Source organism: Geospiza fortis, unplaced genomic scaffold, assembly GCF_000277835.1.
Source record: "Geospiza fortis unplaced genomic scaffold, GeoFor_1.0 scaffold396, whole genome shotgun sequence".
Classification (NCBI taxonomy): domain Eukaryota; kingdom Metazoa; phylum Chordata; class Aves; order Passeriformes; family Thraupidae; genus Geospiza; species Geospiza fortis.
In genome coordinates this window covers 1,095,749-1,120,538 of record NW_005054345.1, presented here as the reverse complement: position 1 = coordinate 1,120,538, position 24,790 = coordinate 1,095,749, and the positions used below count along the sequence as shown (strand labels likewise).

The following is a 24,790-nucleotide window of genomic DNA, read 5'->3' as shown; positions in this document are numbered from 1 at the left end:
GAGGGTGTTCAGCAGTCTAGTATTGAAAACTTCATTTTAGCACAATATCTGATTTTCCCTGTCAATTAGGATTTGTCCTACCTGTAGTCCTGGTTCTGCAGTGTCTGGAAGTTGTTTACAGTGTTCAAACACTGCAGAATTCTCCCATGGGTGATGGTTGTACTGCAGTTGTCTGAGTCAACTGTGCTCCCACTTTTGCACCCACATTCACCCATACACAAAAAAAATAAATCAAAACACTCCCTTATCCTTCTCCTTCATGAAGATACATTTCTGTTGATGAAGGGTAAGAGACAGATCCCAGAGGACCACATTGGCTAAGTGGTCCACCTCTGTGGACTGTGCTGAAGTTTGTGTGTGTGATGAGATAACAGGGGGCTGGTGAGCGCTGGAGGCACATTAGCGACTGTGAGGGTGGCTGGCTGAAAGATATGGTTCTCTGTTCTTGATGCTCCTTCTTCAGAATGACCAAACTGACTTTTTGCAGATTTAGGAAGAAATCTACTGTAGCTGATTCTTTCAACAACCTTGTGCATAGGCAAAGCCTTGAACACTTCACTGAAGGTAACATCTTTCACATGGGTAATGTTTTCCTTTTTTATTTATGCAGTTTGAGTCCTGTAGAATTGTTCACTCAGTATGTGCTTGCAAACTGTGAATTCACTAACAAAATCACTGATCTGGATTTGCTAGACCAATGTCAGTGTTTTGGCCATTGCTGTGTAACCAATCCAAAATCACCAGTCTTGTTGCTTTCTGACTCAGCACTCCCAAAAATTGCTGGGTAAAGAACTATCTGGAAAGAAGTGTTGAGTAAGGAAACATCTAGAAAGAAGTATTGAAATGTCTGTAAAGGTTCTAGATCCAGGAATTTATGGGAAGCACCAGAACAATTTCTGCAAAGTTTCTGTAACAGCGTGTAATTTCTGTTTGGAGTTAACATCAGTAGTCTAGAGCTGAAACACTACAGCAAATTTGGAAAATATTTTTCTCAGTTCGAGCTCTGTGATCTTATTTCTACATTAATGGGCTAAGTGTTTTTTAATTACTTTCTGACTGATTGATTTTTTTTCTTCTCTATGTGTGACGTTAGAGGAAATCCATGCAGAAATTTGTTATGCTGAATGTTTACTTCAGAGAGCAGCACTCACATTCCTCCAGGTATGGATTCCTCCATGGCTCTTGGTGGGGAAAATATCATACAGGTTTATTTTCCTAAATGGACTGATAGAATACTATGGTTTGACCTAATGGATCTTTCAGCTGGATCAAGTCTGGATTTTATCTGGGTTATCTGGTGGGATATTAGAATGTTTCGTTTTCCCTCATGATTACTAAAAAATACTTAAGACACATAGTGCTGAGTGCCCTATGACACATTTCCCCACTCCCTTTTGCATGTGTGAAATGTAACTGCAGCAAGCACCAATTTTTAAATTATGTGTTCGGATATCAGATTTAAAAAAAAAGTAAAAGGTGAGATGGTCATTGCAGTTGTACTGGAATACAAGCAAGACTTTTGTTTGAGTCTGGCTGGTGTTCACTTTCCCAAGCCTGCTTTCTCACTGGTTTGTTCTTGAGCAGCAATTATGTTCTGCATAGCTATTAGGCTCCACTGTCTGGCTTTAACAAAGGGGAGCTCTGCCTCTTCTTTGGATTTTATCTGTCTGTCCTAATGAAGCTTGATTTGTTTGGTGGAGCAACATTAGCAGTACTTGCTAGGGCTCCAGCATGCAATTTTAATTGTTAGTCACAGTTGAAATACTGATTTTTTTTTTCTTGATTTGGCTGTACTTGCTGTATGAAAGTGGGCCTCTTCATCTACTGAGGGGATAATAAAAGCCACAGTCAGAAAAAGGCTGCTGCTTCTTGGCTCGAGGGTGCTGATAGGAAATGGAATGCAGGTGGTGGTTTTACAGTGTTTGGGAGTTGCCAGGTGGGCTCTGATTTATGTTGCTTACAGTTTATGAACCATGTAACCTTTTTCAGCCATCTGCTAAGTCCCTCTGCTAGAAACTATTGCTTCATAGCAACACCCATAATCAGGGGAGCTTCTAGTAGTTTCTAGAGTGCTGATGATGGACTTTGAAATGACCAAGGTGTAGCTGTCTGTTTTCATTTTCCTTTGGGATGAGTAGCCAGTTTGGGTGAGATCTGAAACTACGGAAGAAAGACTTTGGAGAGCTTCTCTGTTATGTCTATAGGAAAGGAGCATTTTAAAGCAGTGTCTCTTGATTTTAAGCACTATTTTTCACAGATACCTGTTTGTGAAAATGTTTACAGAGACATGAGAATTAAGAGTACAAAAACAATTTCTTGTCCTCTCTTGCAGAGGTCTCTTTGCTTCCTGTTCTCTTCTGTGTTTAATTTTTCATGAACACATGAACCAGTTTGAAAAATTAAACAGAGGCGCTTGGTTCCAACAGCTAGTGAAGTGGGTTAGTTTTGATACTTAATAAAAATTTCCAAATCCAGTTGAAAACACATGAAATGTAGTCTCAGCATTTTTCAAGGGCTGAAAAATTCTCACATTGGCTATCCCTATTGTTGGTGTCATTCTGAGTGTAAACATTTTAAAACCATATTCCGTCCTTGTTCCATTTTCCATTCAAAGGAAAATATAACTGAACTTCTACACATGGCTGGGTGTGCTGCACCCCCCAATATGCTGTACTTAGTTAGTACATCTCATTAATTCATCTAAACCATGCTATTTTCTCCACAATGCCCTCTTATGATTTTTCTGTGGTGGTATCTTCTGTTAAAACACACATGTAGACTCTGTCTTAAAGCAGACATCAAAACAAACCAGAATGACTGATTATATAAGTGAGGCAAGAAAGTGCCTCCAAGAAGTTATGAGATAAAGACCCTCTAACTAATGGTCCCCCAGATACTTTGCTGTAATTTATCACTTTGTTATAGCTTATCATATAACATGTTATCTTCCTAGTAGGGATCTCATTTATATATATGAATATTCAAACCAGAAAGAGCATATCCTGCATAATTTTACTGACCCTGCTCCGCTCTTAGTACATGAAACTGTATTCTGCAGACTCTTGAGGACAGGCAGTTTACTTGGGAACATTTCCTGGCTCAACACCAGATACATCCTAACTACACTCAAGTACAAATGAGAGAAAGCTATTTTTTTGAGAGCCACAAATGCATGTACCTTAGGTGACATCTCTTAGCTGAGTCCCTGTGTTTATTAATGTAAATTCAGATGGTTCAAAGGTGACAAGGGCTAAACTGGTCACAGAAAGCATTAAAATAAAATGCCTGTGTCTAAACAGAATAAAAAGTATTTTAATATAGAAAGGAAATCCTAAATCCATGTATTATATCTTAGAGGCTTGTATTGTCTGTGTTGTGCTGGTTATGTTCCAGCTGTGTATTAATCTTCAGAAGACAAAAGGCCTTTATAATGCTTACAAATTCACAGTGATAATGTGTTTCCATTCCAACAGGATGAGAATATGGTCAGCTTCATAAAAGGAGGCATCAAAGTCCGAAACAGTTACCAAACCTACAGGTGAGTCAGAGGGATGATGTCATTAAGTGCACTCTACCAGTAAAAAGTGCTGCTGGTGAAATTATCCAGTTCACAAATTCATTACTGTTGTATTTACTGAGTCTTTATTATGGGCCTCACATCTACAGAATCTTCCTTTGCATAACAAAGGACATGAACATTATGGTTATTTGGATTGTGGAGACAGTGGACCTCTCTTAACTCCCAAGGTTTTCCTACTTCAAGTACTATATCCTTGAAATTATGTCCAAAAAAATAACTGTTCTAAATGATGTACTCTTCATTGTGTCAGCATAGCAGAATTTGCAAGTCTTGTAGGCTTTAGGCATAATGAAATGGCATTTCTTTATAGTACCAGCTGCAGCTTTTTAGAGCATTTAATGCCAGTAGCTGAAGCACAGTAAAAAGTGAAGGCTCAATATGCATCATATTTTATTTATTTTAGAATTACAAATTTTGATTCAGAGTGGGCAAAAAATGTCTTGTGTCCAGCAGATACAAAACAGCTTCAAGTCCAGGTTCTCCAGAAGGCCACTGGAAGGGAGAGAGATGACAGTGTCCATGGCTGTGTGGGTTGAAGGTGGCTCTAAATGCAGTCCAGAAGATTGCACTTATGGGGAATAGTGCTGAATCTCTTGGCAACAACCAATCAAAAACATGTGACAGCCTGAACACAAATACATGCTTCCATTTTTTCCAATGTTTTTCCTCTCCTAATTAATAAAATAAGCTAAAACAGTAATGTAAAAACCACATAGCTATAGAAAGCTTGGAGGCCAATTGATTTCAAGCAGAGCTGGATTACAAGGGAAATAAAGGACGCTACAAAGCTGAGACCTATAAAAGTTAGAAAAATGAGTGAAAGTAATTTCTGATGCACCTGCCCATTTTAGAATATTTATTACAGTTGTCTTTTCCTATATAAAACAAAATATTCTTTTTGTTATATTTGCTATGTTTGTTAATATGCACTTAATCTAGGGATTAGTGAAACTCAAGTCAAATTTGCTAATTTAAATTTAAGTCTCTTGTACTGCTCCATCATCTCATTTTGCAGTGGCAAAGTTTGGTGATGCTCCCAACAGCTATCCTTGAAACATTTTCAGGCTGAAATGTGGTTGAATATTGACTATGTCTAATTGATAGGAATTCCTCTCCAGGATTCCATGGTTTTTAATTGATAGTAGTGTGACAGAAATTATTTGTTGATAAATCCAGCAAAATGTAGATGTTGTTCACTTGAGTGAGAGGACAAATTGGCCTTTTTAAAACTACTCTGTAGTTCAAGATAATGGGGTTACTTTCTTACTGTATTATAATTAATCATGTCATTTACTGACATTGTAACAGAATATTGTGCATTTCCAGGGAGTTGGACAGTCTCATACAGTCCCCACATTATGTCAAAGGAGAGAACCATCTTCATTTTGAGGGAGGTGTAAAACTTGGAGTTGGAGCATTTAACCTGGTATGTACCAACACTCTCATCCTGAGCTGCTGCCCTGCTACCTCCTGAAAATCACCCTAACTTCAATTCCTGAGAAGTTCCACTGGTGTCATACTGATCATGTGGTTAAAATTAGGTGTGTGCTCTGACAGTGCAGCATCCCAGTGTCTGGTCTGAGCACATCAGATAATAGCACTTCAGAAATAGATTGCTGCCCACAACGTGGTGTGAGGGCCCAGAGAAGCCTTGCCCAGGAGCATCAGTTGCCTCTGCCTGTTGAATTCCACTTACTCTTTACTGACACTTGGAAAACTAGCAGGATCTAGACTGTTAGCAGAGCAGTTGGAAGGGGTGGAGTACATGAATGAAGTTTGAGGTGCTGCTCCAGCCGCTGTTGGCTGTTGTTGCTTTTGCTCTGGCCAAAAAGCAGATGAGCAAATGGTGCAGGATGGTTCCTGGGAGGGGACTGACCCAGAGATGGTGAGGGGTGATGGACTGCAGGAAGTGCCTGGAGCTTCCTTTTGCTTGCATTGCTTTGCATGAGTCTGGCACATGCCCAAATACCAGATTTACTGCACAAAGAACAAATATAGACTGTGTGGTATGAACCCAGCATTTCTGAAACATCCGAGAAGTACTGGAGTTACTAAGCATATGCTGTGTAAACATATTTCTGTGTAGGGCATCCTGGAGACATAAGGTGTCTATATTAAACATATTTCTGTTTAAATTGTATGTAAAATACAGCAGGTGTATACATTTACCCTGAAAAAATGTCATATAGAGATGATTTTAGTAATTTTATTAATTATTTCTTGTGCTTGGAAAATTTGTAGGAGGCCATTGGTAACTGAAAGGCAGAAAGTCTCTTACTGCATAACTCTTACATTTTTCTCTGTAGACATTGTCCATGTTTCCTGCACGGATTCTGAGATTACTGGAGTTTGTTGGATTTTCTGGGAATAAGGTAAATGTGAACTAAATATTATTGGTATGTTCCCCTCACTCTTAAATTAAAAAACAGAGGCAGGAGTTTCTCTCTTCTCCCTCACATGAGCTGTAACCCTCTGATATCACACATGTGCACTGTGGCACTGTTGCTTTCATGCAGCTCAGTTTTACTTTATTTTTTTTCTGAATTATTGCACTTCAAAGGTTGTAATACCATTGTTCAGTGTTGAAACAGTTGTGAAACATGGTAGAGGCAATGGCTAATACAGGGATGTCAACATATTTAGGTTTTTAGTTACTGGTCTTTTGATGTAGTCTTGTGCTCAGAAATCTGTAGCCAAAAGTGTATTCCTAGCCTTTAATATATTTATATAGCTTCCTTGGTAGTTACTATCATTATGGGGTCTGAATGTTCCTGACAGGTTCTTGTGTGGCAGGGGAAAACAAAAATCTATTTTATTTCTGCTTTAATAGCAGCTGGAAATTTGAGTGTGGCACCTAAATTCTCCTACCTAAGGGAGTAAGGGCTTTTTTGCCTGTAGACCAGTCTGACTTATGTTGTTTGAGGAAGATGTTTAAGGAAGGAAGTTCAGTAATGGAGCACCAGAAAACTCACTCTTTTATAATACTTCCTATTTACAAAAAAAGTTTTAGGGAGAAAAGTGTATTTTTTTTAATATCAGAGCTGAAGCCTTACATGGCAGGTGGATTACTGTCATCACCATTGTATTGGTTTACAGGAAGGATATTATATCTGAAAATAAAATGTCTTGTTTAAAAGCAAGGAGCAGAGTGTGGATTACAATTTAGAAATTTCCAGGAGCTGACCAGGAGCTATTTCACATCAGTAAAGGCAAAAATCAAATAGTTCTACCTGTCAGTTTCAACAAGAGAACATTTAAAGCAAATATTCTCTTAGAAATGTAAAGGCAATTCACGTACCAGCAGAGTTCTGAGAATACTTTGGTGAATGCTCATCTTACTCCTGCTGATGGAAATTGTCCCTCCAGTTGAGTTTTCATTTGGCTCTGGGATTCCTTGCATGGCTGTGAGTGGGCTGATATTTGTGTTGATGAGTCAGCTCCTATTACAGTTCCTTAATAACTCACTGAAGCATGACCCAGATTACCATAAATTTGAGCAAAACCCCTGCTGTTTGCACACCATACAAAGGAGCATTTTAAACATGTTGATCAAAGTTCATTGATCAACAATGAATTTATTTGTTGAAAAATTTATTTTAACACCCTAAAAAAGTCTTTCTGCATTTAACATTCGTGAGTCAGGTGCCTAAAGCCAAAAGCAAAATTGCAATTACATGTGCTGTCCTTTCCAGTGGTGGTTTTCCAAAGTTTCCAACAAGACAGTAGGCAGGAGTCTAGAGGGTGAAAGAAACAGTGACAGAGAAGGAGAGGAAAGTTTGTTAATCTGTGCTTCCCTTGTCCAGGAGATTTTCATACACCTGTGCTTGATGCTGCAGTCTTTTCCTTTAAATGCTTACTCTGAGTATCAGATTGTGCAGCAGAGTCATGGTTTGTGCCTTGAGCTGTTTGCAGGTTACCTGAGAGAGCTGTAGTGCACTGCAGGACAGCTTGATTTTGGTGTGGGTGATGTGTTTATTAAAACTGGATATAAATTTGTATTGTGTGATCCTCCACGATACCAACCTACCTCAAAGCCAGCACATTTACCCCTGGGGACTCTCCTTTATCATGTCATGGGGGACAGCAAATGAGGACATGCCCAAAGCTCCAGCACTTCCTAAGCCATTTCCAGGCACTGTGGACATCATGATCAACTTAACAGCAGTCTGGAGTCTCAAAATAGTAGGTGGGATAAGATCAAGAAAATATAAAAAGTAGCCTGAGGCCATGTTTGTTCCCTTCCAGTCCAAAATGTGCCAGCTGTGCCCTTTGCACTGTTCAAGCTCCTTTCCCTTGCATCGTTACTGAAATCATGGCCTTATTTGTGTTTGTTAGCACAAGTCCCACATTTGGGCAGTGAAGTTGGGTGCAGTTTTGCCCAGTTTTGAGAGAGGAGCCTTGGGGGCAGAGGTGAGTCAGGCCCCCTGTGCTGGGGAGCACAGCAGCCTCACTGGGCAGTAGGTGGAGCGTGTGTCCCATCTGCACTCGGGTGTTTAACGTGACGTGTGTTAGCTCGGGTGTTAGCTGTGACGTGACAGCAGGAGACTCCTTGCACTGTCTTCCTGGAAGCCTGAACCCTCCCCACAGCCTCCTCTGCCAGCTCTCAGGCTAATATTTACTCCTGTGCTTATTTTATAGGTGATTACAAATGCTGTGCTGCTAAGCTGTAGAACAGTTTGACGTGAGCCTACCATATGTTAAGTGCAATTTGTCAGGGGGGTCAGATGACAGCATGATTTCATGAGCAGGCATGAAAACTGTCAGATAGAACCAATTTCTTTCAAATTATACTTCTTTTTTTTTTAATGTGGGAGGACATTTTTCCCAAAGCTGAAGAATATTCTCGGTGTGTCAATTTCTAATAAATTGAGTTCCAGTTTTTCATTAAGCATCTCTTTTGAATTGCATTTTGGTCTCTTCAAATCTTAAATGAAGCTTAAATATAATATTATTTAATGGGATACTTTCAAATGTCCTATCAGCATAATTAGTCAGCTCTTTGTAAAGGTGTTAGTAGTATCCATCCTCCTTGCTAAACCTGCAGCAATGTGATCAGGCCATGGGACATGAGCAATGACCCTGCTTTGCTTTTGTTGTCAAGATCCCTAATTAAAAGAATTATTTAAAAATAACATCCAAGAACTTTTGCTTCAGGAAACTTGATGGGGTTTAGTCAGTAACAGCTGACATAAATATGAACCAATCTCAGTGTTGTCTGCTAATAATTTTGAGCATTGTCCTTGTTCATCCTGCAATTGCTGTGGGAATCCCCAGTGCTCACATGGGGAGTCCTGAATGAAGCATTGGACGTCTTGGGACAAGAATTGAATCAAGGAGATACTGATATAATATAATGTAGTGACAGTCTTGGGAATTAGATTGTGGGAATTTGCACAGAGTGCTGAATTACCATGCTGCATCATGTCTGCTCTGTGCTCTACCTTATATCCTTTAGAGTAGTGTGACGGTGGTCACAAGGGTTTCAGGGTGAAGGAAGAGACGAGATGGGCTCCATGATCAGAAGGCTTGATTTATTACGTTATGATATAAACATCTATTTAAACTATACTAAAAGAAAAAGAAAGGGAAAGTTTCTAGAAGCTGCTAGCTACTTAACAATAGAAAGTAAAGAATGAATAACAAACTAGCTCTCTCAGACTGTGTCCGAGAGATCTCAGGGCCAATCCAGACTGACCTGTTGCATTCCACAGCAGCAGATAACTTCTTGTTTATGTCTGGTTCTGAACTTCTCAGCTTCAGCACGAAAAATCCTGAGAGGATTTTTCATAAAAGAAATGTCTGTGACAGAGTAGTTTATGTTTTGTGTGAAAATAAAACTGAAATGTGTTAGTGTCAATTAGGGAAATTACAAAAAGGTCTTTCTGGAAAAATTATGAACACTCACTGCCTTGACATCTGTCTTATATTGTCACCAAATGCCCTGTAATGGACTTTGTTTGCAGACTCATTCCTGGTGTTTTGGGATTGCTTCTGTCAGTTGTGACATAGGTGTGGGAGATAGTTATAGGTCTTTTATGGTTAGAAGGTGTGTCCTGGCAATTAACTATGATGTACTCACTGGTGCCAGTCCATAAGTGAGTGCAGTGTGTTTGCAGAGTTACTCCTCAGGCTCAAGTAGCTGCTTGTGATTTGGTTCCCAGATCCTCAGTCTGATCCTGGAGGGCCCCACATTGCCCAGCTCCTGGCACTCCCTTGGCTGATGGGGATTGTTGGCTAATCCCTGTAGGCTCCCTGTGCAGGAGGGTGGTGCTTGAAAAGGTGATTCATGGGCCTGACCCAGGCTGCTGTGCCAAGCTCTTCCTTGGAGGAGCACCTCTGCCTCAGCCAGGTTCAGAGGGAGCCTCGTGAGGCCAGCTAGGGAGTGTGGGATGTAAAACATGGCTCCCAGTGACATCCTTCATATTCCTGTTTTCTGGGTATCCCATTGTAAGAGATGCAGTTTGCAAGAGGTTTTTTTGAGGAGAAGCAGCTTTGCTGCAGTGTATTCTATAAGCAAGAATTAAAATACTAATAAAAACTACTTCTAGATTTCTTTTATTTAGGCTGTGTCTTCGACTGATTGTTATTCCTTTAATACAGAAAGTTTGGGATATTCAGGTGGCAGAGTGAAAAGTAAAGAGCCTTTAATACCTCTGCTGGACTAGATAGGCTTATGGACATTCCACAGAGTGAACTAACTTGCTCAGTGAGCTCCTCATGCCTGTGTAACTACTCAGTTCAAGAATTTAGAATTAAGGGTGTCAGATTTAAAGCCGTCTTCTGTTGAATGGGCAATATTCTTAATCCAGTTACTGCAATCCAGGATGCAGTCCTGTGTAAGATGGGTGTGGGTTCATTCCTTGTCCATACAGATTATAACTTTGTGTTTGGCTGCACTCAAATATGCTTTTGAGACTAAAACATAATTGAGATCAACTTGACAAAGGTTTCATTATTTTATATGACAAACAAAGTCTGTTTGAATCATTCTTAGTGCTATTCACATTCATTTTATATTTTTTTTATATAATATAGCAGATACCAAATGCTGTAAAGCCTAGTGCCAGTAAAGGCTCAGTGAAATATCAAGCCTGAAGATTTTTCATTGCAAAAAAATGTACTTTGGAAATATACTTTGGAAAATTTTTTTTGCCAAAATTCATTCCACAGAATGTTTTATTTTACTTCTACCTTGAAGTGCTACTTTTTAAAAATACAAATGTTTGTGGATTTCATCTGGGCTGTTTGAAGAAGCTGAATATATAATGTTTTGTTACTTATTTGTATCAGTCAAACTTTTCCTCTCAGCAGAAAATGAAGCTGGTTTTATTTTGCTAAGTACTTGATTTCCATTAAGTCACTGATTTTCTGTAACTATTTTACTATCTTTTAATTTCTTCTGTAGTGACATGCAAGTCAGTATTTTCATTATTTTGTCCCAACTAGATGTTATAATAATTGATCTTCAAATATGAGTCATATTTTTCCTTGTAGCAGTAATTAATGTAATACATTGAGCTTTCAAAACAAAAACAAAGAGAAGCAAAATCACAAGCTCCCCTATATTTATGTGAAAAACAATTAACTACGCTAGTTAAGTGCAAAAATAGATGTCTGAGGAAAATAAGAATATGATTACAGGCTTCAGTGTTTACACAGTAAGCAGTAAAGGCGTGGTGGTGCAACACCCCTCAGTCAACAAGGACCCACAAAAGATGTAAATCTGTGCTGGGATTGTGCTCTGAGGGCTCTCCCTGATGCCTTTCCTGGTGCCTCTGATAGACATCCCTCAGGGTTCCTATTTATAGTGTAGCTGGTTTGAAAAGGTGTCCTTGTAGCCACTCACATCATGTTCCAGCGACCTTCCAGGGCAGTGATGGAGTAACTTGGAAGCTGATTTTGTCCCAGCACACAGTGGATGTCTGTGTATACTGTGCATATTTACAAGTAGGCAGATCTCTTGTTTGATACATTTGCATATTTATATTCTTGCTGTTGATATCATGGAACTAGTCCTAGAATGGGCTGATTAATGCTCTTGCCTCAGGAACTTGAATCCCTAAAGCTGGTTATCCATCATGCTGTCATTGACTACGAACACAGTGTTATCCTTGATTGCTTTAGTTCTTCCCAAAGGGAACAGAAATTCTCTTCTTTTCATCATATTTTTCCACTGGTGGTAGTGGGCCAACATCATTGCAAAGCTCCTTTTGTTCTTGGCATACTTTAAAATGTCTTTTTGCCCTGACATATTTTCCCCTGTTCATTGCAGATTTTATTTTCTTGGTACCTTTAACTCTTCTGTACAGTGAACCACAGCAAACAAGAATACCCTGTGCAATGGTGATGTGTGGGTTTTGTTTTGGTTTTTTGTTTTCAAAACCCTGTGTTTTGTTTCTGGAATGCTGTTTAGCAGCACTTGGATCACAGTGATAAGTTGTCTCTCGTTTTCTTATGTTAACCATGTAATACATCCCAAGTTGCTGCTCTGTCACCAGGTGTTTTCCAGGCTAAGCAGTAACTCCATGAAAAACTATTAGATAAATGAATAGGTATATTTTTATCTTTAATTGGTATGTAAGCAATCAGTGCCTTTTGAGGAATTTTTCAGTTTGTTTTCCAGGCTAAGCAGTAACTCCATAAAAAACTATTAGATAAATGAATAGGTGTATTTTTATCTTTAATTGTTGTGTAAGCAATCAGTGCTTTTTGAGGAATTTTTCAGTGCCTTTTAGGGAATTTGGTGAGTGTGCAATCTGTAGCTGACCCTGCAGAAGTTAAGCCAGCAAAACACAGCCCTGGTTCTTTGCCAACACCTTGTCCCTCTCCCTGTGTTTCACAGGAACATGGTCTGCTGCAGCTTCAAGAGGGAGCATCTTCATACAGCTTTAGGTCGGTGCTGTGTACCATGCTGTTGCTTTGCTATCATACTTTCATGACCTTTGTGTTAGGTAAGATTGTTTATAATAACTCTTGGATTTGATTAGTTCTTGTGGGACACAAAGGGGAAAAAGATGATTCCATCACCTGTTTGTTGGTGAATAGTTTGTTTGTAACCAGATTAAATGTAGGTCATTTGTGGGTCATTTTACAGTAATCATAACTGAAGAGTGTGTTTTAATTTTCAAGATGGAGGTTTTTTTAACAGGTGAGAAGAGAGATACTGGGGGTGGCCAAGAAAATTGTAAGAACTGAAATCTGTTTTAGCCAGGTGCATTGTTGGGGAGGTTAAAATAATGGCTGTAAGTGATAATTGCTTTGTTGACATTGGATTTTCTTCGGGAGGTGACAGCTTCCCTCTAATAAGTACTTCTGTGTTATCTCCTGCTAAATCATTCCACAAAATGTGTTTGTCTGTGCCTGAGTCTTCAAGTCAGGAAGCACAATGTTTTCAGGGCTTCCTGCTGCTGCCTTAGTGCAGCACCAACCTGTATTTTTGCTTTGCTTAGTGGAGAGAGGAACCAACATCTTGGCCAATTGAGGATGGAAAATCAGTACCTTGCATTCCTGTTCTCTTTTTTTGCTTTGTTTTCAAATTAATTTTATCACTTGCCTTTTTACACATTCTAGGGACAGGAAAAGGAAATGTTGAGGAGGCAGAAAAACTACTTAAGCCTTACTTGGCACGCTATCCAAAGGTAAAATGAATCATAATTTATTTGGTGTGGTCATTTAATGTTTTCATGCCAAAAATCAAAGATTTAGACTGTATGGCCAGATTGAAAACTGTTATAGAATACTTGTGTTTTTTATTATTATTTATTACAGGGAGCCATATTCCTGTTTTTTGCAGGCAGGATAGAAACACTAAAGGGTAATATTGATGCGGTAAGTAATCATTTTACTCTTGAGAAAGTAAATTTCAAAAGCTTTAGAAAAATTCCTCCAGGAATGTTATTTCCTTTTTGGCTAATGCTTCTTTTGACTTTGGCCTATATGTAATTTGTAGTTTATTGAATTACAAATAGCAATTTTGTACACTATTTTGACTTGTTCCTCTACCTCATTTTGCTACCCCTCTCAATTTCTGGTGATAATGTAGTCCACCAGGATTAATGACACTGTTTTGTCATTGTCTTTCCCATCCTGCAGCAGATTGTATCTTTAATGAGATCCAGTGGTAATCCTTTGCCTTCAGTGTGAACAGAGTCAGAAAAGACTTGAAAAAATTATTAAGATGAAAAATGCATGCCCAAAACACTCTGAGACAGGGCATCAGCTGGTGTGCAGGGCAGTAGCTCCCTTGAAATCCGTGGAAGTGCAGCAGTAAATGTCAGCTGAGCATCTGTCCTCTGCCTTCAGTTTCCTAATTTCCCAAGACACAAACATTCATTTTGAGCATGCTTAGAAACATAACTTTAAGGAATGGGGAGCTCTGTGGCAGGGTAAACTTGCTAGCACCAGGATGACTGTGGAGCCAAGAATCTCTTGGGTGAAGCAAACAGATGTGGTTTTGGGAAACACTGGGCTGGCAATAATTTGGAAGCTGCAGGAGCCATGCAGGCAGATCCTGGAGCCCCAGTGTGTGTTACAGCTCCTCTGTCTGTGTATTTACACCTGACTAAGGCAGTGTTTGGCAATCTCTGTGTGCAGGCAGTCAATAGGTACGAGGAATGCTGTGAAGCTCAGCAGTACTGGAAGCAGTTTCATCACATGTGCTACTGGGAGCTGATGTGGTGCTTCACCTACAAGCGCCAGTGGAAGATGGCTTTTTTCTATGCAGACCTGCTGAGCAAAGAAAACACTTGGTCAAAGGTAAGTTCAGCAGAAAAGGAGGGCAAAAGGCCTCTATCTACTAACTTTCAAGCAAATTGAGTTGATTTTTTGTAGCTTTGAAGGTGCAGAGTGTAAAGTAAAACCTGGCCGGCTGTGGCTGCTGCAGAATGATGTGAATTGCAAACATCCAAATCTGAACAGATGGTGGGCAAGCACAAATCTTTTGGGCCCAACTGGGTAGATGAAGAGCAACTTGTTAAAGATGATGTGTATTGAGTGGTTGTGTCATCAGATGTTGCAATTAATGGTGCAAGTTGCCATTTCTTTCATTATGCTGTGGGTAAAAGCTCTTCTGCTGGTGAGTGAGGTTAGCCATGGTGGTGCCTGCAGGGTAATAAATACAACTAGAAGTGGCGCCTATATGCCTGTGCATCTGCAAGGGAGGAGCTCTTCAATCCAGAATCCTGGTAGCTCTCTTCCCTCTCTCTTCCCTTTTTGCCTTTTATAAAGTATTTTCCCTATTCCAGTTAGTGGGAATTTTCCTGAGCTGGATTGACTTCACAGATATGCCAGGCAAAGGCTCAACAACGTCATTCACCACTTCCCTTGGAATCCATGAGCTTTGCCCCTTCAGATTCATGAGATAGTCTTGAACCCAAACTTCTCCTGCCCTGGGCAGTTCATCTCACATTCTCCGCCTTTGCTTTCTGTGACTTGGGCAGGGAGGCTGGGACACTTGATGGTGAGGACTGAGGAAAAAAAGTCAGAGTTCCTCAGCCTTCTCCAGATCCTGGGTAAGCTTGTCTCCTGCTTTCTTCCAGAGACGGCCCACATTTTCTCTAGTCTTCCTTTTATCACCAACATGCCTATAGAGTCTTTCCTTGATGCTCTTTCCATCCCTGGCCCATTAAGTTTTCCTAACCTAATCCCTGGCCATTCAGACAATTTCTCTGTATTCCTCCCAGGCTACCTGTCCTTCCCTTCACCCTCTGTAGGTTTTCCTTTTTGTATCTTGAGTTTGTCCAGGAGATCCTTTTTCACCCATGTGGGCCTCCAGGAGTTTTTGCCTGACTTCCTCTTTTTTGGGGATGCATTGCTCCTGGGCTTGGAGGAAGGGATCCTTGAGTATTAACCAGATTTCATGGGCCCCTCTTCCCTCCAGGGCTTTATCTAGCGGTGCTTTACCACACAGATCCCTGAAGAGGCCAAAGTCTGCTCTCCTGAACTCCAGGCAGTGACTGTTTTCTAGAACTTACTATCTGGGATATGTTACCAAGTTGTGATGGGACACAGACTGTATATTATTAGGTTTTTTCTCTGAGCGTGACCTTATCTTAGCTTTTCTAGCATGTGTTCCTAAGAGTATTAAAAACTTACTTTACTCAGGCATAAGATTTGTTCTTGGAATTTGGACACAAACTATAAGCTGATACATACTAAGCAAACACATACATGATTTAAAAACAATATTTTATACTCGCTTTCTAAAATACTTATCTCTTACTCAAATTTTTGTAAGACTGTGAGCAAAAGCAGCAACTTCTTCCCTTTATGTTGCTGTTGTGCTTTATATGAATAAAGGTGATGCTGTAAATTCATTTTTCTATGTAGATATTCTTCATTGCATTTGCAGGCTACTTACATTTACATGAAAGCTGCTTATCTCAGTATGTTTGGACCAGATGACTGCAGTCCTTTTGGAGACAGCGAAGTTGAATTATTTAGGTAAAATTTGCAAACTCACAGTTACAACAATTTACTGTCTTTTCATGTCATAGTGTTGGGGGAACAGAGGCAAAATTATCATGCAAATAGCATTGGATTGGTAAGAAATTGCAGAGTTAAACATCCCTTAGACTAAAGTGGACCCTGAGTTTAGACAGCAGATTTCTCCTGGCCATACAGTGCTGCTGCTGTTCCATGTAATACATTCTTTTTCAGTTGCTTCCTTTAATCAAAATGGAATGTAAGATGTGAAAGCCTTCAATGGATTTTGCTGCAAGATGTGTTCTTCCTTAGTGGGAACATGAGCACAACTTGATTCTTGGGTTCTGAGTCTCAGAGAAGTAAGAAATAATTAAATGTGCAGGTGAATCTATGCATTATAAACACAGTGAGATAACCTCACTGTGTTAATATAATGTTTAAGTTCAAAAAGGCTTGCTGGGGCAAAGAAAATTTGGTTACTTTAGGGTTTACAATTTTTATATGAAATCTAATTTTTTAAAATGTGATTATATTACTCTTTTCAAGTTTTCTGTGTTTTTTGTAATCATTATAAACAGATTTCACTGAATTTGGAATCCATTATGAAGTGAATAGTTTTAGTCTTTGGGAGAATGGGGAGACAAAAGCTAGTTTGCCTCTTTCTTAGTCTGTGAGGAGAGATGAGCCCTTTATAAGTCAGGTGCATCATCTAATTTAATCTTTCAGTGGGGAAGAGTCCCTCTCCTCCTGCTTGATTAAAGAGGAAGCCTAGAGATAAACGTGCCCTGCATAAAGACAGCTGTTGTGAGTATGTATTGCTCAGCTTCCCCGAGGTAGCAATAGCCCAGTGTGTAACAGCTTTTTAAAGTTCTCCTTGGTTTGATATTTTTTTTGTTTTGGTTTTGAAGTTTGAATGTTTTCATCTCAGACGTTCACAGGGGGAAAATTCCTTACGTTTTCCTCTAAACTTTCAGGATTGTTCCCAGCCTGAAACTGAAAATTGCAGGGAAATCTCTGCCCACAGAAAAGTTTGCAATTCGGAAAGCACGGCGGTATCTTTCTTCAAACCCCATTCCTTTGCCTGTCCCACCTTTGGTAAGTAAGAAATATCCACACATATCCCCTCTTCAACATGTTTGTAATTTAGAGAAATAAACCAGAGATAATTGGAATAGTATCTTTCCGTGTTTCTAAGGTAAACCCTCTGCAGGAGACTGGAATGTTCCCAAAGCAAAGCCAGATGAATGCAAGGAATGCTGTAAAACTGGGGCATGCACCAGCCACAGGGAACTCAGCCAGCTGTTTGTGACACGTAAATGTGTTGCATGTGTAACTCATTATTCCAGCTATAGAGCAGCGTGCTCCCAACAGCTTTCTTTTGGTCCCCTTTGGAGGAACTTTGCCCTGGGTCTCTTCTGTGGTGTCACTTGCTAACAGAGCACTATAAGGTACAAGGAGGGGTGGTGTCAAGGAAACAATGGAAGGTTTGGGCACTGCATGTAAGGAGCTGTTTAATGTGCTCCTGAATGTTTGCAGTTTGGTGCTCTCCAGAGCAGCTCATGGGTGCTGGGATGAAACAACTGACTCCTTTGGCCACCCCTGAAAACCACTGCAATTAATTCATTTTTTCCCTGTAATGCTGGCCTGTTCCCTGTGGCCAGTTGCATGAGGCACCCATTGCACTTGCAAAAATCTGTCTGCAAAGAACATGTGAAAAAGAACATAAAAGGTTTTTGAGTCCAGGGATTTGCCAAGTGCAGTGGTGTTAACACTTGCAGCACTTTCAGCTGTTGTGTTTTTTAAGAAGGAGGTGGAGAATTGGTAAATATTCTTTAAGAAAATGCCAGAACAGGAAGAGCCTCTTGGAGACCACTCCCCAGCCCACCAGGGGTATGTGAAACTGAAATAGTTGCTACAGCAGAGCATGGGTATTCACCAGGGGCCACTTTCCACTAGTGAGACTGAAGCGAGAGAAATAATTAGGTTACTTTGATGTGCCTTTCAGGTTTCAGAGAGGAAGGAGTGCACACTGGGGTTTGGCTGGGCTGTGCTGATGGGATTTTGGCAGAGCAGGTTGCTGTAGCAGGATCTCCTCCCTGTCCTTGGCTGCCGTGCAGTTGCGTTTCCGAGGCAGCAGATGCCGCAGCTGAACAGACAAAAGCACTTTATGGGTGTGGAACTGGGGACAGAATCGCAGCTCCAGGAGTTTTCATTATCAGGAAGCTTGCTGGAAAGAGAGAGTCCTCAAGCAAGTCTTAGCTCAGAGATTTAGCTTGAATAAATATGGTTTGAATACTCCTGTTTGAAAACCATGTTAATGAATCTGCACTAGGTCCAGTAAGCTCAGCACAGGTTTTCCAATCAACAGAGACCAGATGGTGAAAGCAACAGTGACTGGGGTTAACATGCTGTTTCAGCTATTCTAGCCTGACAGCTTTTTGTGCCACAGTTCCACAATTCAGTTGTTCTGTATAGAAATTTTATCCAAATGCTTTAAATTATCACCCACAGATAAGGTCATGTAAATAAATAGAATAAATTTATCCCACACTGATCTCTTCTCTCTGGTGATCAGTGACAGGGCCTGAGGGAATGACACAAAGCTGTGTCATTTAGGTTTAGGTTTAGATTTAGGTTGGATATTAGGTAAAGGTTCAGCCATCCCAGAGGGTGGTTGGGCACTTAACAGGCTCCCCAGGGAATGGTCACAGCACCAACCTGACAGAGCTCAAGAAGATTTTAGACAACACTTTCAGACACAGGATGGGGTTCTTGGGGTGCTCTTCGGCTGGACTCAACAATCCTGGTCGGTCCTTTCCAGCTCAGGATATTCTGTGATTTTATGATTAAATAATGTCATGAAGGGCAGTTGTAACTATATAATATTTTAATCTTTCACTTTGTGATTGTTAGTAGCATTGGGCACATTGCTAAGAACCCCAATAGCAAATAGGAATTCAACCAATAGTTTTTAATAAAACTTACTCTAAGGACAGTTCAATAATAAAGAAGTTGCTTTCTTTGGGAACATCAAACAAACCTGAGGAATGTAAGAAGTTTACAGTTCAGATTTAAAATTCTGTCTGTTTGAAACTTGGCTTAAAGGTTTGAGGGTTTGGTTTTCTTTTTGGTTTGTTTTGCTGTCCTGAGATTTCATGATTTTTTCTGTGGAAGCAGTGCATTGCAGTTATGTATGGGTATTACTGCCTTTGCTAGCATAGAACTGAAAAACAGGAGGAGACCTTAATGAAGTGACAATTAGCCATGTGCCATGAATGTTTTAAGTCTGTTTTGTTGGTACTTGCCTTCTTCCATAAGTGAGAATGTGTTTGCATTCTGTTCAAGCAATTTCCTTTGTATTGTTTTCAGTAAGTGGCTCTTGAGATGTCTTCCAGGGCTAATTTGTTCTGAAAAACAGTGTAACAAGTTTTCAGTTGCAATGAAAATACATTTTGACAAACTGACTTTATTTCAGGAACCTGTAACTTTTTCATCATGCACAGATAAACTGAAGTATTTGACAACTACATTTATCCAGTGCTGTAATTAATGGTGCTGTCATTTCTCCCTGACCCCAGGAAATGATGTATATCTGGAATGGCTATGCTGTAATTGGAAAATGTCCCAACTTAACAGAAGGCATGTTAGAGACTTTAAATGAAGCAGAAGAAGCATTGGCAAGAAGTTCAGGTAACCAGTGGTAGGGTTTAAGCAGTTATTTTACACTGCAATAGCTAGAGATATTATCTGTGAATAGAGACACACTCATTAGTAAAGTTAATTGGGTCACAGGAGGAACATAGATAATGAAGCCATAAACTATTCATGCAGATAGCAATATTTTTTATTTTTAAGATAGCAACTTTTTACAATAATAGTAAGTGATTTTTCCATCCACAGATGTGTGTTAGGAATGGTTTATGACATGTGATAAAGGTCTGTTTATTTTGTTAGATCACATCAGGATATTCATTGACTTCATTACTTGGATCCTGAAGCTCTGTTACCCTCAGATTTTGTTATCCTCAGTTTTGAAGGATAAACAGGAGACGAGTTGGTTTTTTGTTTTAAAAGTGCTGTCAGTTTGTGATGTGACCTTTGGGTTGAATGTTCTGGGGTCACCAGTGTGCTGCAGAAATCCAGGACACCAGGGATGGCCTTTCTGTCAATGAGCACAATATGGGATTGAACTTAAACAGCCTCTGCTACCACATTTTCTGTCAGTCTCTTAATTAGCAATCCATGAGAAAATTGAATTGGTGTTTATTTCTTGTCAGTGTTTCCCAGTTCCTGTGGGAGTGCAAACAGTCTGCGCAGCATTTGTCAGTTTTTCCTTGACCAATATTTGATCTTACTACTATTATATACAACCTTCCTGCAAAAGGATCAAGCCCCTGTTGACAAAGGAATATAGGCTAAACCACTGCATTGCAGTCTTTTCTAGGGCCTTGGACTTCTGTGCAGTCAGTTACACAAGATTTGAAAGGATTGCCTGAAAGACTGGCTAAAACTATCTATTTTTAATTAATTGAAAAAGAGAGTGGGAAAATATTTTCAGTGAAGGTGACATCTTAGAAAAAGGCCTTTGACCTATTCACCTTCTTTGTCACCCATTTTGTTTCATTATTTTAAATAAGTGAAGTATTTCCCTGTTCCCTTTTTTTTCTTAGTTGGCAAATTGTGGCTAAGGCTGCATTTTGCAGGGATTTGCAGCAGATTCATGTTTGTAGAACACTATGAGGACATGTAATTGAAAAGTGGAATATATTTTAAACATGCCACCAATTTAAAGTGTTGCCTGTTCAAAATATTGACTTGCTGTTTTCAGGCATATTTAATGAGTTGGAAATGAGCAACCAAGCTGAAGATTTTGCCTATAAACTTGTAAGAGTAAGCTGCTTATATGGATTGGCTATGAAAAACCCTGCAGTTTTCTTTGATATGCATTATGCAGAAATTTTCTGGTGGAGAAAGAGAGTTTGATAGTAAGGATTTTGAACTAGGTGAAGCTGGAAAGACTCCAGGCTTTCAGAAGTATAAACTCTAAAGGTATGGTAAGATGTGAGGTACACGTAGCAAAGTTTCACATATTTTTATTTAGCCAAAATGAAGGTGGAGAATTGACAGAATCCTTGCCCATGAGTAGGCCATGTGTCTACAAGTCAGGAAGCAAAAGAGCTGTACAGGGCAATAAAGGCAAAGGGTTGAGAGAATCTGAATTGGACTTTAGTATTTACAAAATACTAAAGTCTAAATACTAATACAAAATACTAAATTAAATTATTTTTTAGGTGTTAGAGCAGTAAGACTGTGGAATTGCTGTTCAGTGGGAGCAGGGAGGGAAAGAACGACCCAACAATTTTTGGACAAAGTTCGATCAATTTATGAAAAGGTTGATGTGTGTTTGTCTCTGCATTAAATTAAATTCACCAACTAGTTCTTTCCTGTGTTTCCATAGATGCATTGTACTCACATTTACCTTTAAGTCGTCTATGTTGTAGAGTTTTCTAAAATGTGCCATTTCCTTCCTCCTGCAGCTACAGAACTACTGGCAGATGACCGGTGTGTGATAAAGCTGTTAAAGGGATTATGCTTCAAGCATTTGGGCAAGATCTCAGAAGCAGAAGACCACTTTAATTACATCTATTTAAAGTAAGCTTTCATACCTGGCGTGTAGGAGAGCTCTTGAGTTTCAAGTAAGAGGAGATGCAACCATGATATGAATAGAAGTGAGAGGATTGCAGTATCTTTAGTGTTTGCTCCAAGGTATTTCAATTTTCATTTCCACTGTTACTAGCCATGTGTTGAAGAATTTCAAATCTTCAATTTTTATTTTATTTTAAAATAATTTTTAATTGAGGTATTTTCTCCTCTTTGGGGACTATAGGTGCACAAAATTTTTCAGATACCACTTAGCTTTTATTGCCCCCTTCCTTTTCCCAGTCATGAAGAAGCTGTACCCAAAAATACAAATACACTCTGCAGAGACTGGTGGGAGCATGATTACACTGGGACCTTCTGCACCTCATGTGGTGAATGGCACCTCCTTTTGTCAGCTCACATGGATAGAGCTCATGATATTGTCATCTTTTCTAACATTTCCCTGATAATAAAGGCATTATTTTCTGATCCTGAGATTATACATACTGTGTAGGATGCTTATGCAAAATACGCATTTTATAACCCAGAAGGGAGCTTCGGATAGAGAACATGACAAGTGTTGTAATAGAGATTGATTGCTCCTTCTGATCTTAGCTAATCTTCTATTTATTTGTATTTGGAGCTGTTAAATGAGGGAAACAATATATCATTTCAAGGTCTCTAGGCTATTTCTTTTCCAATGCAGTGAGAAGAAGATAAAATACGACCATTACCTAATTCCAAATGCCTTGCTGGAGCTGGCAATACTGTATCTGGACCAGGATAGAAGAGAAGAAGCAATAAAACTTCTGGAAAAAGCAAAGTAAGTGAAAAGCCTGTGTTGGTGTCTGATGGATCGGTTTGGTGTTTCACTGGTTAGCAGGAAGCAGAATAACAGAATAATTTCATTAATATCATGGAAACTAATTTCATTTTTCCAATGGGAGCATGCATGCCTTAGTTTTGGTTTGGACCTTTCCAGTGGTGGGTGTTGCATTTGTTCAGTCTTGGACTTGAAAAAAGTGCCAAAAAAATTAAGTATCTTAATAGGAATGTCAAAGGCTCCATAAGAAATAATCCATGTGTAACAAAATGTAATAATCTTTGTAGTCTATTTGCTTGTTCATATAAAAGATGTATTAAATTTAATCAAAGCTCTGTGTTATGGCTAAAATAGCATTACTTAAACTGATGGCTAGCAGTGTCTCTTACTTTCCTTGACGAAATACATTTAAGATAATGCTTCAGGTTACACTTGGTATCTTTGTATTGTTTCATCTGCATCAAGGCAACTAAACCACCTGCTTTTACTGTTTTGTGTGATTGATTTTTCTAGCAAAGTCGGTTTATGGGAAGTTGGACTTGATCATGTGTGTTCTTTATTATAGAATTAACAAAATACAGGTTTTGCCTCTGTTTGAACATTTATTTCTCTGTTGAGCCAAAATTTTGGCAGTGATGGGGAGGGAGGAAATCCAACCCAAACAACTCTCCCCCTCTTCAAGCATCTAGCAGCAGCAGGGCAGTTCACCTCTGCCTGGGTGCTGAATGAGGCCAGATGTGCAGAGTCACTGCCACAGGTGTGAGCAGCTACAAAACCAATGCCTGCCCTTGGCTCAGAGAGGTCAAATAGAGTTTTTATGTTGCTTTTTGTCCAACTCAGGCAACTCTGCAAGTCAGAGTAGCAAATCAAGTCTACCAAAGATTATGCCAAAAGCCTGTCGGCACAAAAATTAAAATATTACAGTCTTTAGTCTCCTGTGCTTCTGAGCCTGTTTCTCTGTCGACTCCTGGAAGAAATTAAGAGCAGCAAAAATGGCATTAGCAAAGTGCAGTGGAAAGTGTTTCAATTGGCTTCATATTCCTCAAAACACACCTCTCCTGTCCTCATTTCCTTTGTTCAAATCTCTCTTAACAAGAGATCTCTCTTAACAAATGAATGATTTGGAGCTGCTGATTCCAACTTCTGTCATTGCTGCTTGGCAATTGCGCATTTCCCTGGTAGCTCTGAGTGTCTCAGGTCCCCTCAGGAGAAGGTGTTTGGCTTAACAGACAGCAGCTCTAAAAAATGTGCTGTGCCCAGTGTATGGAAAGCTACTACTCAGACTTGCTGTGCTCAAAGAACTCTTGAAAACTGTAATGACTGGAAAAAAAAACCAAACCAAACAAAAAAATCCCAAAAAACCCAAACCTACCTTCATTACAAACGCCCTTGTTTCAGTCAGTCATAAATAAAGATGCAGCTCTTACATTTCCACCTGTGGCATTAAAACGCTCAGAGTTTATGAGCTTTCAGCTACCAACACTGACTGTGTCAGGAGTCAGGAGAGGGAGAGCAGAGCCTTGGTGGGGCTGGGGCTGCAGAATTCACTTTGCAGTTGGCAGGAGCGCTTGGCTGGTGCCTGACATTTGATTTGCCTGACCTAAATCCACGTCCTGCTCCTGGCTTGGATCCTCAGCTCTGGAGAAAGAGTGGGATGAGATGATAAACAGTTTTGGCTTGGTCATGCATGGAAATATTTCTATTTGTATGACTGTAAACTACAAACAAGAATATCAGTGTACTCATGAGAAATACAGGCTCAGCATGACAAAATCCATTTCATTTAAAGGAAAAACTCCAAGGGGTTTCAGATCAGCACACAGCAGAACCTGGCCACCTCCTTTTCTCTCTCTTGGGTGTTGCATACATAAAATTATAAGCTGGTGTAGGATGGGCATGGAATTCTTGTTTTCACCAAGAGACTGGCACTGCCACAGACAGGTACCACTCTGCCATGCTTGGTTTGAATTATGAATTCAGAACTGAAATGCTGTTAAGACACACAGAGTTTAATACTTAATGTTATGTTTCTGTAAAGATGACAAATATCTTCTACAAGAAAATTAGCATGGTCTAATCCTCTTTTGTATCTGGATTCTGTATCCATCCTGTAGGAGCTGACATGTTAATTCCTACTAAGTAGGATCTGCAATTTCTATGTGGTCCTGGGGCAAATTTTCCTTTTTTTATATAAGCTTTTCCATGAAAATACAGGTTCTTGAATTTTCCAGTAACTCTTTAGAGCATGACAGAACTACAGGAAACTATAGGCAGATGACAGTGTGGAGCTAGGCCCTAGATGTGTGTGGTGGAAATCCTGCCAC

The 24,790-nt window shown here is 39.7% G+C and overlaps 1 protein-coding gene across 1 annotated transcript in view; it reads left to right on the top strand.

Moving 5' to 3' along the window:
• The window catches only part of TTC39A (tetratricopeptide repeat domain 39A), a 41,954-nt gene that overhangs the window by 14,698 nt on the left and 2,466 nt on the right, over positions 1-24,790 (top strand). The window contains exons 4-17 of the mRNA XM_005422938.3: positions 488-564; positions 1,094-1,161; positions 3,474-3,538; positions 4,907-5,006; positions 5,887-5,952; positions 12,423-12,531; positions 13,151-13,218; positions 13,349-13,408; positions 14,174-14,335; positions 15,930-16,021; positions 16,978-17,098; positions 19,582-19,693; positions 21,541-21,655; positions 22,350-22,466. Of these exons, the coding sequence (XP_005422995.2) occupies positions 488-564; positions 1,094-1,161; positions 3,474-3,538; positions 4,907-5,006; positions 5,887-5,952; positions 12,423-12,531; positions 13,151-13,218; positions 13,349-13,408; positions 14,174-14,335; positions 15,930-16,021; positions 16,978-17,098; positions 19,582-19,693; positions 21,541-21,655; positions 22,350-22,466 (1,332 nt within the window). The remainder of the gene's footprint in view (positions 1-487; positions 565-1,093; positions 1,162-3,473; positions 3,539-4,906; positions 5,007-5,886; positions 5,953-12,422; positions 12,532-13,150; positions 13,219-13,348; positions 13,409-14,173; positions 14,336-15,929; positions 16,022-16,977; positions 17,099-19,581; positions 19,694-21,540; positions 21,656-22,349; positions 22,467-24,790) is intronic.